Source organism: Loxodonta africana, chromosome 26 (genome assembly GCF_030014295.1).
Source record: "Loxodonta africana isolate mLoxAfr1 chromosome 26, mLoxAfr1.hap2, whole genome shotgun sequence".
NCBI classification, from domain to species: Eukaryota; Metazoa; Chordata; class Mammalia; order Proboscidea; family Elephantidae; genus Loxodonta; species Loxodonta africana.
Window position 1 is genome coordinate 895,613 of NC_087367.1, and position 12,563 is coordinate 908,175.

Here is a 12,563-nt window from a genome sequence, read left to right on the forward strand (position 1 = left end):
TATGCTCAGATGCACATGTGTGAATGTATCTGTCTGTCTTGTTAGAAGTGTGTCCTAGTGTAACATTTATATTTACTTATTTATCTTGTTAGAAGACGTGTATCCTAGGGTAACATTTATATTTACTTATTTATCTTATCTTATTAGAAGACGTGTATTTTAGTGTAACATTTATATTTACTTAGTTATCTTGTTAGAAGACGTGTATCCTAGTCTAACAATTTTATTCACTTACTTGAGGATGCATTCTTAGATTCTGTAGACCATTCTCTGCTCACTGTTGTTAGTGGATTTGGGGGCTAGCTATGGTAAGATCATATCCCACATTATTGTGGAAAATTTACTTGAATAAACAAGACAGTATCAAAAGTAAAGGACCTTTTCAGTGGTCCATAAAACCTAGAGCAGTTCAGGAGTTTCTTGAAAACATACAAGTACTATATAACCCAGCCATCACTTCCTAGATGGCTATTTACCCAAATATCCGTTACTAACATGACTGGATAAAAAAAGTGGTGATCTGTACAAGGAAGTATTACTCAGCAGTAGAAGGGTAGAGATGTTCACATATATAACAGAGTGGTTGACTCTTACGCCGAGTGAAATAAGCTAGATAGGAAATGGGTGTACACTGTATGATTCTATTCATATAAAACTAGAAAATGTAAATCAATCTGTATGTAACGCGTAATCGCGATTACACTAATTATAACCACTGTAATCCATAGTGACAGCAGCTGAGTGGTTGCCTGGGGAATGGGATGTGGGTGACGGGAGAGGATGGGTTACCAGGTGCCACAAGTAAACTTTTGTGGGTCATGTCTGTGTTCATTATCTTGCTGGGGGTGATGGAGTCACAGATACACACTCAGCCTTAGACTCAACAAATCGTGTAAGTACGTTCAGTTTACTCTGCGTCCTGTACCTCAGTGCTCTGAAAACAAAACAGCTCGCTGAAAAACCCACAGGACCTTATGATTAGACTTAACAGTGTAGGTTAATTTTTACGCCGATGAGTTATTATTCTAAAAGGTCTTATTTAAAAATGAAGGATAATCTATCTAAAAACCAAAACCAGTTGCCATCGAGTCACCTCCCACTCATGGTGACAGGGTGTCAGAGTAGAAGTGTGCTCCGTAGGGTTTTCAGCGGCTGGTTTTTGGGAAGTGGCTCACCAGCCCTTTCTCCTGAGGTGTGTCTGGGTAGAGTCAAACCTCCAACCTTTCAGGTAGCAACTGAGCACGTTAATTGTTTGCACCACCCAGGGGCTCCAGCCAGTGCTGTTCTAAAGTAAAAAGTTTGTATTCAGAAAGACGAAGGATGAGATGTTGGTAAATGTAAGTAAGTGGCTCTGCATAGCCAGTCGGCACCTTGAAGGTCACCTTAGTGGAATCTTTTTAGTATCAGGCAGGAGACTTGCGGTTTGGTTTTGGTATGATTTCTTTGCTTTTTTATTCTCTTGGTAACCTCCTTTCCTGGTGTTATCTCACCATAGGGGCATATTGGGAAATCTTTCCTGAGGGAAGGCAAAGTCCTTGACTAGGAAAATGTGTCGCTCAGTAGGTTTTCTTCTTGCTGTTGTCATCTGTGTACCTGGTTGACATTGTTAGTTATCCTTAGTTTTGAGTTGTTTTTTGCTTATTTTATAATGGAATATTAGAATTCTTATATTTCATTTTAGTTATGATTTATAATACTCTAAACAGTTAATTTTACATAATCACTTCTTTTGGTGAACAAGTTTGGGCTTTCAGCTGAGTCTGCCTTTTACACGTGGGAAAGGATAGTAGTAACAGTTTGAAGATCGGAACCATCCTGCTCCTCCTTTCTTTCTTTAATGTAGTAACTGTTCTTATTCTTTGACTTTAGGTCCATTGCAAAAGAACTTGCAGACTGGCTTATTAGCAACAATGTGGTGGAGCATATATTTGGACCAAATTTACATATTGAGGTTTGTCGATTACGTGGCTTCTCTGCTCTGTTAAGAGAGAAGAATATTTTAAAAGATTAACTGTAGTAAGTTCTTCTTTTCCAGATTATCAAACAGTGCCAGGTGATTTTGAATTTTTTGGCAGCGGAAGGGCGGCTGAGTACTCAGCATATTGACTGCATTTGGGCCGCGGCACAGGTAATACTAGAGCACACATTTGTTGAGCCTCCTGATGAGGTGTTGTAAATACTTTTCCTCCCCTGTCAGGTAAGTTCTGTCCTCATTTCCATTTCGTAGATGACACCAGGCATGGATAAACTGGGAACAAAGCCTGTGAAGTACGGCTTCAGCGTCCGTGTCTTCATATGTTATTGGTAGTCTTGAAGGAAATCCACCTGTAGGTAGATGGTTTTTTGTTGTTGTTGTTACCTAATTGTTCCAGTTCCATTTCTTCAGTCAGTGGAGGTTCTTCACAAAACCTTGGTTTAATAGACATTTTCCTGTAGTTCTTATTTATGCAGTCCACTCTTCTATCCTGAATGTTGTTTTGGTATGTTTCTTTTCTGTTGTACTGTGTTTTGCTTCAAGATTCTTTTTGAACAGACGTATATCCACGTGGTTCAAATTCCAAAAAAGACATTATAAGAGTTAACATTACACATTTTTCTCTCTTTCAGGTATGCAGCTCTTACCCTCTCAAGTGAATCAGATTTTCTGCATGAATAGCTAACTGTGTACATTTTTTTTTCCTTTTCTTCCTCTTTTCCAAAAGTGTAGCATACCAGTCAGACTTGACTTTTTTCACTTAATAATTTATCCTAGAGATTATTTCATTATTTCATAGCAATATGTAAAGCACTTTATTTTTTTAAGACTGTATAATATTTCATGTATGTACCATAATTTGACCCTAATTTTTTCTGTTAATAAAGAAGGCTACAGTAAGTTACTTCAAACATAGTCATTTCACCCGCATGCATTATTATTATGTGGGCAAATTCCTACTTGCAATTAGAATTGTTGTGCTAAAGTATATGTGTGGTTTATTTGTGGTAGATGTTGGTGTGACAGTGCCGTTTTTCTGATAGCCTCCTCAGTATGATGTATTGTTACACACACATGTTGATCTTTGCTAATCTGATGGGAGAAAAGTGATGCCATTGGTATTTTTAATTTGCATTTCTTTTATTATGAATGAGGTTGTAAATCTTGTGTTTGAGAGCCAATTTTGTATTTCTTGGGAATGTTTATTCATATTCTCTGCTTTTTATTGATCGGGTTGTTTGCTTCTAATTTCTGAGAGCTCTTTATCAGTAAGATTGGCCTTTGGTCTGTAATGAGTTGTGACTGTATTCTGGTCCGATGTGGTGTCTTGCTTTCCTTAAGGAGGTTTTTTGCTATGCAGCTGAAAATTTGTGGTTGAACTTATAAATAATTTTTTATGGCTTGTGGATTTGGTGTCATGGTTTGAAATAGCCTTCTTTACTCCAAGATTATGAGAATTCCCCTTTAATTTTTTCCTATATGTTTTCAGTTTTATATTTTATATTGTAATCTTTGATCCATCTGGAGTTTATCTTCGTTTTAGGTGTCATATATGGATCTAGCTTTTTTTTTATTGTTGTTACCTAATTTTTTTTTTTTTTAATTGTTTTAATTCCATTTGTTCAGTAACTTCTTTTCCTTGGTGATTTGAGATACCACTCTTACCTTGATTAGGTCAATATCTGGACTTCTAGACTGACCCACTGGTATGTCTAATCATGGCCAGTCCCAGAGGCTGGTAGACCCTGGCCCACACACTGGCTGCCTGTTTTTGTCAAAGAAGCTTTATTGGCATATAGCCATGCCCATCCTTTCCCTAGCCTTCCACTGTGATATCTTGCTATGATAAGACTTTAAATAATAAACTTCACAAATCTTTCACTCTTTTGCAATTTCTCATTAAATGCTTTCCAAATTTGAAGGAGTTTTGCATAAATTTATGTAGCTTATTGGGATCATGGAGCTCTGGCGGCACAGCGGTTAAGAATTTGGCTGCTAACCAAAAGGTTGGCAATTGGAACCCACCAGCCAATCCTTGGAAACCCTACGGGGCAGTTTTACTCTGTCCTCTAGGTTCGCTATGAGTCAGAATAGACTCAACGGCAACGGGTCTTTTTTTTTTTTGAGATAATGGTTATAGTTTAAGATGGAGCTAATAGCTTTTTTTTGGATAGATTTTCATGTATGAATGGACAGAAGCCAAATTCCCTAGTAGTTAAAAAAATAAAAAGTTATAAACTAAAAAAGTAGTTATAAGGGAGCTTAAATATCTGATTCAGATGTACAGTATATAAATTTTTATATGGGGAAGAGATTTATAGTTTTTATTTCGTTCAGAGTTGTTGGCTTTTGTCAGGTGCTGGCAAGCCGGTTTTGACTCCTGGCCACCCAGGATACAGCGTGAAACCAGCTGCCCCTCAGGTTTTCCTGGCTGTGATCTTTACAGAAGCAGACTCCAGGTCTTCCTCCTGCTGAGCCTCTGGGTGGATTTGAACTGCCTGTCCTTGTGTTAGCGGAAGAACGCTTAACCATTGCACTACTAGGGCTTCTTTCCCAGGGGTTAGTGATCCCTAATTTTAGAAACACCGATAGACACTCTTGCAGTTACTAGCTTCTGTGTGTACTTGGACACATATTTAGATTACTACCTTACGAGACGTTGCATACTGTTAGCGTGTTAGCCTGTGAAGTTACGACTGTCCTTCACTTATAATCTGGCTACCGCTCTCCATTTTTTTCTACATCTTACATTTTACGATTTGAATCCAGTGGCTTTCTGCTTTTTTAGGACTTGTCAGCATGAATGATTAGTTCTTTCTCTCTGACATATTGAAGGCTGAATTTCTTTGCGTGTGTGTTTTTGAGTCTCTTCATACGGCTTTGATGGCCATTCGTGTTGAAGGGAGGTGATAGGTAACTGATGTAGATATTCTTGGGTGTTAAAAAATACTTCCCATTAGACTTTTGACTGACAATTTTTCTGGGGCAGGATAGAAGCATTACAATTGTATTCTATTCTTTAGTCTCACCAGGCGTTCAGTGTATAGATCTTCTAAATGAGAGAATGAAAGAGATGCCAATACATAGACTTAAAAGCCATAGCTTTATAGGATTCCCCACCCCACCCCCCAGGGAAGAGCCCTCTTCTGTAGGTAGTAGTATGTTGGCTGCTTGTATTTTTCTGGTTGATGGATGGCCAGCAGGTGCGGTCATTAAGTATAGAAAACTTCATTTAAATCTGCTGTTTTCTTCTCCATGCCTCTCTGTTGGTGTTCCTCAAATCTGCTGCTCTGAACCCAGAACCTTCCCCACTTAAATTGGGAAGAGTGTCTTCCATCTCCTCTGTAGCTCCTTCACAGCTTTCTCTTCCTGTTGGCATTTTTAAAGGTATTCTCATTCATTTCAGTCATTTAAAAATTTGTTCAAACCTCACATCAAACCTGTTGGTGACTCTCATTGTTTTTGTGGATTTGTTTCTTTTAATTTTTTTAGGTTTATTGGGTTTTAGGTGAAAATTTACAGCACAAATTAGTTTCTCATTCAGAAATTGATAAAGAAGTTGTTTTGTGACAATGGTTGCATCTTTTTTTACTTAAATACAAGTAATGATTGATTTTCTTCTGTGGAAAAGGAGAAAATCAGCCAATTTCACCCACCTTTCCATTTCCACCGCCTAATTTTTATTATTTATGTTAGTTGTACTTTATCGAATTTAAATTCTGTGCAATAAACATAATCCCTACAGTGGTTTAGTATTGATCCTGTGTTTAAGTGTAGGACTTGCCACAAACCCTTTTTCTCTCATTCCTGGCATTCTTGTTCCCCTTTTCCTCATTCCTAAGTCATTTGTATTTATTTTTCTTGTGAGTTTCACAGAATAGCCTTTCTCTTCTCCCTGAAGACAGACTTATGGATGTTATGAGTTTCTGCATATTTAGGAATGTCTTTTTTCTTCATGTTTCAAGAACTGACTGAATAAAGGTACTTGAACTACTTTTGTTTCCCTTCGGAACTTTGTTGTAGACATCATATAGTAGTCCGTTGTTGCTGGGTGCCGTGGAGTCAGTTCTGACTCAGAGCCACCCTACAGGACAGAGTAGAGCTGCCCCATAGGCTTCGCTAAGCTGTCATCTTTATGGAAGCAGATCTCCAGGTCTTTTCTCCTGCGGAGCAGCTGGTGGGCTTGAACCACTGAACTTCTGGTTAGTAGCCAAACGCTTAACCATTAAGCCACCAGATCTCCTAGTAGTTCATTATTTTCGGACAAATAACTGTTTCTGTCTCCAATCTTTTACCAAGATATATAACCCACCATCTTTTATCAGCTAGGTTTTTCTCTCATGTAGTTTTTTCAAGAGTTCGTTAATGTCATGAGGTTTTTATTTTTACTTTTACTGAGTTTTTCGTTTGATAGCTTTTAAAGTACATATGTATTTTTTTCTCCTCTCACTTGGTTTCCTTTGCTCTCTCTTCTCCCCTCTCCTCCTCTCCTTTCCCCTCCCTCTCTTCTCCTCTCCTGTCTTCTCTTCTTCCTAAGTAGTGAAGGAGATTCTGTGAAACCAGCCTCACTGCCATCTTCACCTGGAACTGGAGCCATGCAACCCTAGTACTTCTTCAGTTTGCTTTCATAATACCCAACATTTTTTATTTCAGTTACAGAATTTCGTTGTTTTCTCTTAAGGGTCTTGTCACTTAAAGATAATGAACAAAGTCATTTATTATCAAAATTAAACCTACTCTAGGAATCCTGTTTTCTTAAATGATTAAATCGACAAGTCAGTAATTTATTCATGTACTCAGTTTCTTTTTTATCACATTTTAATAGGCAAAGTATATTCTAATAGTAATTTGTCAAAAAGCAAGTTTATAAATGGCATTATGTAGCCTAATTGTAAAATTATTTAATACTATATTAAAGTTATTCTTAGAGATAACTGCACTGTAGGGTTTCCAAGGAGCGGCTGGTGGATTTGAACTGCCAGCCTTTTGGTTGCAGCCATAGCTCTTAGCTACTGTGCCACCAGGGCTCCATTTACAATATTAATTAATACTATATTAAAATTAACACTCTTAGAGAAGACCTATAAAAGGAGTTAACTTGTAATTTGATGACTCACTTCACTTTAAAATCAAATGATGTTTGTAGTTTTGAAGTACTAAAATTGTTAGAGGGCAGTTAGCAGTGTTGAATTAAAGAGTGGTGTTGGAGTAGATAAACCAAAAAACCAAACCCATTGCCCTTGAGTCAGTTCAGACTCATAATGACCCTATGGGACAGCGCAGAACTGCCCCACAGGGTTTCCAGGGAGCAGCTGTTGGATTCGAACTGTCGCCCTTTTGTTTAGCTGCTGTAGCTTTTAACCACTGCACCACCAGGGTTTCTATTGGAGTAAATAGTATCGTTTATAAGAAGTCAGAGCAATCTAGGAGAATTCCTTCAGTATTATTTTATTTCACCTCCTGTTTCAGAGCTAGGTTGTGTGTATCTTGATGGGGAAGACAGCGGAAGAGAGTTGACATGTTTTAAGTATGAAAAATATAAAAATCAGTGTTTGGAGTAGAAAAATTTGCATTTTCTTACAGACTTTTTAAAGTATTAAAAATAACTGGGATAATCCCAGCTTTTACCATTGAAAGCTCCCAAATTGGGAATTGTGACCTAGTCTTACATGGGCTACTTTATCTTGATTTAGCACACAGTAGCTTTATAACTGTAAAACCAAACCAAACCCGGTGCCGTCGAGTCAATTCTGACTCATAGCAACCCTACAGGACAGAGTAGAACTGCCCCATAGAGTTTCCAAGGAGCACCTGGAGGATTTGAACTGCTGACCTTTTGGTTGGCAGCTGTAGCACTTAACCACTACGCCACCAGGGTTTCCTTATAACTGTAAAATTCACATTTATTTTACATGACGTTGTAATGTCCAGTAGTCGTATCTCTGTAAATATGCATTTTTCTCATGCATTTACGTATTTATGTTTATTAAATTGTAGGAGCCTTTCCTTGGTTTGTTAATGTATAGATCAGTATGATGAGGGGATTTCTGCTCTGTACACTAGTAAAATAGAAGTGCTAGATAAATACTTTATAAACATTTAATATGAGAAGTAGAGTACACTTAAAATATTTTACTCAGTGTTCTCTTCATTGTAACTTCTTTATTTGTAAATGCCTACCTTTTTATTTACTATTTAGCTTATTTTTATATACATTTAATTGGAATCCTCTTCACATGGGGATTCTGGAAGCTGTATTCCTTGCGGGCTTCCTTTTTGTAGTTAGAAAATTAAACTTGTGGCTTATTTGGTTAAGATAAATGTTTACGATAACGATGTGTTTAAGTGGAATTTTACGTTTGCTGTCTAGTGTAGTATCATCTGTGGTAGGTGGTGATCAGCATTTTATCAACATGTTACAGACAGCGGTGTAATGGCCAGCTTCTTGGCTTTATTAAAAAATAACTTTTAAAAATACCAGCTAGTTTATTGATGTTTGGCAATTATTTCTGACTGTGCCCTCTGGTTTTATTTTCTAGTTGAAACACTGTAGTCGGTATATACATGACTTGTTTCCTTCACTCATCAAGAATTTGGACCCTGTACCACTTAGACATCTCCTTAATCTGGTCTCAGCTCTTGAGCCAAGTGTTCATACCGAACAGGTAATGCCTTCAAAACATAACGGTAGTTTTTTGTAAAGTGAAAATTTCTCTGTGATTCAGATAATTTAAATTGCAGTTTATTATTGTTGGCATTGTAACTAGGTCAAGGCGAGATTACCTTTGTGAATGCTGTTGCCTGAAAGCCTCTCATTTCACCTTCTGTGTTTCCTTCTCTAAGACGCTGTACTTGGCATCCATGCTGATTAAGGCATTGTGGAATAACACCTTAGCAGTTAAGGCCCAGCTCTCCAAACAGAGCTCTTTCGCATCCTTGTTAAATACCAGTCTTCCCATTGGGAGCAAGAAAGGTTAGTGAAGTATAACGCATTCCGAAGTAAGTTTTCCAAAATTAATTAATCTTAAATTTGAAGTATTTTCTATTAAGTAGTTCCAGTTCACCCTTAATTTTAAAATAAGTTTGGGATGGGAGCCAGAATGTATGTGAAAGGGCTAAAATACTAGAATTAATGTGTTCGACTTACCCTTCAAATAAAGAACAGTAATAAAGTTTAGAGTTCTTTTCTTAAAAAAAAAAAAGAAAGAAAAAAGTTGTATCATAAAAATTTGGAGCTTTCGTAGAAAAGAAATAAAGTTTTGCTTTAGAAATTATTTTAAGAGCAGAACATAGTGATAAAATTCTCTGTTGTCTGTTTCACAGTTTTCTAAAAAAAGTTTTGCTTTAGGAATTATTTTAAGAGCAGAACGTAATGATGCGATTCTGTTTTCTGTTTCACAGTTTTCTGCCATGTCACCTGCTTAGGGCATATCTTTTACATGTATAGCTTTCAAAAACTTTACCTGCTTTTACCCCAGGTTTTCTCTCCTGACATCATATACTGCTCTTTTCTTAGGCTTTTCTGTGCAGGCACCCAAAACAGCTCTGCAGGCGGTGGAAACTTAGATTATTGCAGGTCTCCCCACCCATATCTGTTGGTTGTGTCGTGTGAACAGCTGACACGGTGTCCCAGAGAAGCTCAGTTACTTAGAATGTTTCCCTCCACCCATGTCTGTTGGTTGTGTCGTGTGAACAGCTGACGTGCTGTCCCAGAGAAGCTCAGTCACTTAGAATGTTTCCCTCCACTTGCGTCTGTTGATTGTGTCGTGTGAACAGCTGACGTGCTGACCCAGAGAAGCTCAGTCACTTAGACTGTTTCCCTCCACCTGTATGTGTTGGTTGTGTCGTGTGAACAGCTGACGACGTGCTGACCCAGAGAAGCTCAGTCACTTAGACTGTTTCCCTCCACCTGTATGTGTTGGTTGTGTCGTGTGAACAGCTGACGTGCTGTCCCAGAGAAGCTCAGTCACTTAGAGTGTTTCCCACCACCTGTACATGTTGGTTGTGTCGTGTGAACAGCTGACGTGCTGTCCCAGAGAGGCTCAGTCACTTAGAATGTTTCCCTCCACCTGTATGTGTTGGTTGGGTCGTGTGAACAGCCGACGTGCTGTCCCAGAGAAGCTCAGTCACTTAGAATATTTCCCTCCACCTGTATGTGTTGGTTGTGTCATGTGAACAGCTGACATGCTGTCCCAGAAAAGCTCAGTCACTTAGAATGTTTCCCTCTACCCAAGCCTGTTGGTTGTGTCGTGTGAACAGCTGGCATGCTGTCCCAGGGAAGCTCAGTCACTTAGAATGTTTCCCTCCACCTGTATGTGTTGGTTGTGTTGTGTGAACAGCTAACATGGCGTCCCAGAGAAGCTCAGTCACTTAGAATGTTTCCCTCCTGTTTTTCCTTTTCCTTCAGAGGAAGAAGAGCTCAGAAGAGCAGCTCCGTCTCCTTGTAAGTCGAGCCTTAGAAATGCATGGCACCATGACTTGTCGCTTCGTTTTGTTGATCTTCTAGAGTTCATCCATTTTATGTAATAGTGTACCTTTACCAGAGTCATAAAGTGGATTTTCAGAAGGATCTGTAAATTCTGAACTAGTTAACCATCTTACCCATTTTGCATAAAATCATTATTTTTCTTGACGTGTTATTGAAATCATGTCCATCCTCTTTAGAAATGATTGGCAAACGTTAACATATTTCCAGAGTGTATCTTGGCTACTAGTATAAAGTGTTGGCATATATATAGTTCAAGGAATCAAGGGTAGTGTCTCAGATCCATGTTAGCACAAATTGGAAGTAAAACCAGAAACTCTTTTTTATGTAGGGTCTCCTGCAGCGAGTCCTCAAAGCAGTGACAACAGTGACACCCATCAGAGTGGAGGCAGTGACATAGAAATGGATGAACAGCTTCTTAACAGAACCACGCATGTACAGCAGCGACTTTCAGACACAGAGGTATGGAACGCGTTCCCCTGTTGGAAGGGATTTGTGGGTCTCTGCCACGTTCCTCGTTTGAACTGGGAATATAAACATAATGTATGTCGAGGCTTTTCCTCTCCTCCCAACAGCACATTTAAGTAGTATTTTTGAGGTCCTTTACTTTTATTTGAATTTTCCATTTCATGTGGTTCAGAGGAATTTGACAAGACCATGGCAGCCTTTAAAAAAAGCACAGTGTGTTGATGTGTTAGTTACTTTTTATCTCTCGTTTAAGTACTTGCTGGAATCTGTTTCTCAATACAGGAATCCATGCAGGGAAGTTCTGATGAAACTCCTAACAGTGGTGAAGACGGAAGCAGCGGCCCTGGTAGCAGTAGTGGGCGCAGCGACGGGTCCAGCAACGAGGTGAACTCCAGCCGTGCGAGCCAGTCTGCTGGAAGCCCCGGCAGTGCGGTGCAGTCAGAGGACATTGCAGATATCGAGGCCCTTAAAGAGGAGGATGAAGATGACGATCGCGGCCATAACCCTCCCCAGAGCAGTTGTGGTACAGACCTTCGCAAAAGAAAGTTAGAAAGTCAGGCAGCAGTTTGCCTGGGAGAGTCCCAAGGCCCACCGGAGAGGAATGGGACAAGCAGCGGCGCTGGAACGGACCTGGTTTTTAACACCGAGTCCATGCCGTCGGTAGATAATCGAATCCGAATGCTGGACGCCTGTTCACACCCTGAAGATGCAGAACATGATATTTCAGGGGAGATGAGTGCTGCTCACATAGCACCAGGTTCTCAGGACTCGTGTATCGCACGAACCGGGGACTTCCTTGGGGAGACTATTGGGAACGAATTATTTAACTGTCGGCAGTTTATTGGTCCCCAGCACCACCACCACCACCACCACCACCACCACCATCACCACCACCACCACCACCACCACCACCATCACCACGATGGGTAAGTCTGCTTAACAATAACTGTTCAGCTTTCGTTTCCTACAGGGAGGCAGTTCCAGCCCGTATGTGTTCAGTGACGTGTTGTTGCAGATCGGTACTGTCCAGTAGCAATACAAGGTGAATCATAAACGCAAGCCACAAATACACAGTTATAAATTTTATGTTGGCTACGTCTAAAAAAGCAAAATGCAAGGGGTGAAATTAATTTTAATGTTTTATTTAAATCAGTATATCTAAAATATCATGTCTACATGTAATCAACATAAAAATTATTAATGGGTTATTTTACTTTTTTTTTTTGTACTCCGTCTTCAATATCCAGTGTGTGTTTTGTACTACCCACAGCACTCCTCGGTCTGGACTAGCCTCTTTGACGTGTGCAGTGGTTACATGCAACTAGTGGCTGCCAATTTGAACAGCACACATTTTGATCTTCAGTTCCTTGTAATAATACTTAAAAGCAGATAAAAGATTACTTGTGGAAACATCCATTAAAATGTGATCTTGAAAATGGAAATTTTGTTATCTCCTAATCTTAGGATATTAAGTAAGGATAATACTCGACTGCACCTAACAACAACAACAACAGTAAAATATTTTGATAATTGTGAAATATACTCATGGTATCCAGCAGTAAGTGACTCTGCCACTTACGAGTGTATAATGTAGGGTAAACTACTTCGTTTTTCTTTCAATTTTCTCATCTGTAA

At 39.1% G+C, this 12,563-nt stretch overlaps 1 protein-coding gene across 6 annotated transcripts in view; it reads left to right on the forward strand.

Annotated features, from left to right (window-relative positions):
* USP34 (ubiquitin specific peptidase 34) overlaps positions 1 to 12,563 on the forward strand; it is a 249,426-nt gene that overhangs the window by 85,345 nt on the left and 151,518 nt on the right. For 5 of the 6 annotated variants that reach the window (XM_064276991.1, XM_064276988.1, XM_064276990.1 and 2 more), the window contains 7 exons: positions 1,870 to 1,951; positions 2,036 to 2,128; positions 8,515 to 8,640; positions 8,819 to 8,948; positions 10,383 to 10,418; positions 10,792 to 10,922; positions 11,211 to 11,854. In XM_064276991.1, the coding sequence (XP_064133061.1) occupies positions 1,870 to 1,951; positions 2,036 to 2,128; positions 8,515 to 8,640; positions 8,819 to 8,948; positions 10,383 to 10,418; positions 10,792 to 10,922; positions 11,211 to 11,854 (1,242 nt within the window). The remainder of the gene's footprint in view (positions 1 to 1,869; positions 1,952 to 2,035; positions 2,129 to 8,514; positions 8,641 to 8,818; positions 8,949 to 10,382; positions 10,419 to 10,791; positions 10,923 to 11,210; positions 11,855 to 12,563) is intronic. The other variant, XM_064276992.1, reaches the window with a different exon arrangement.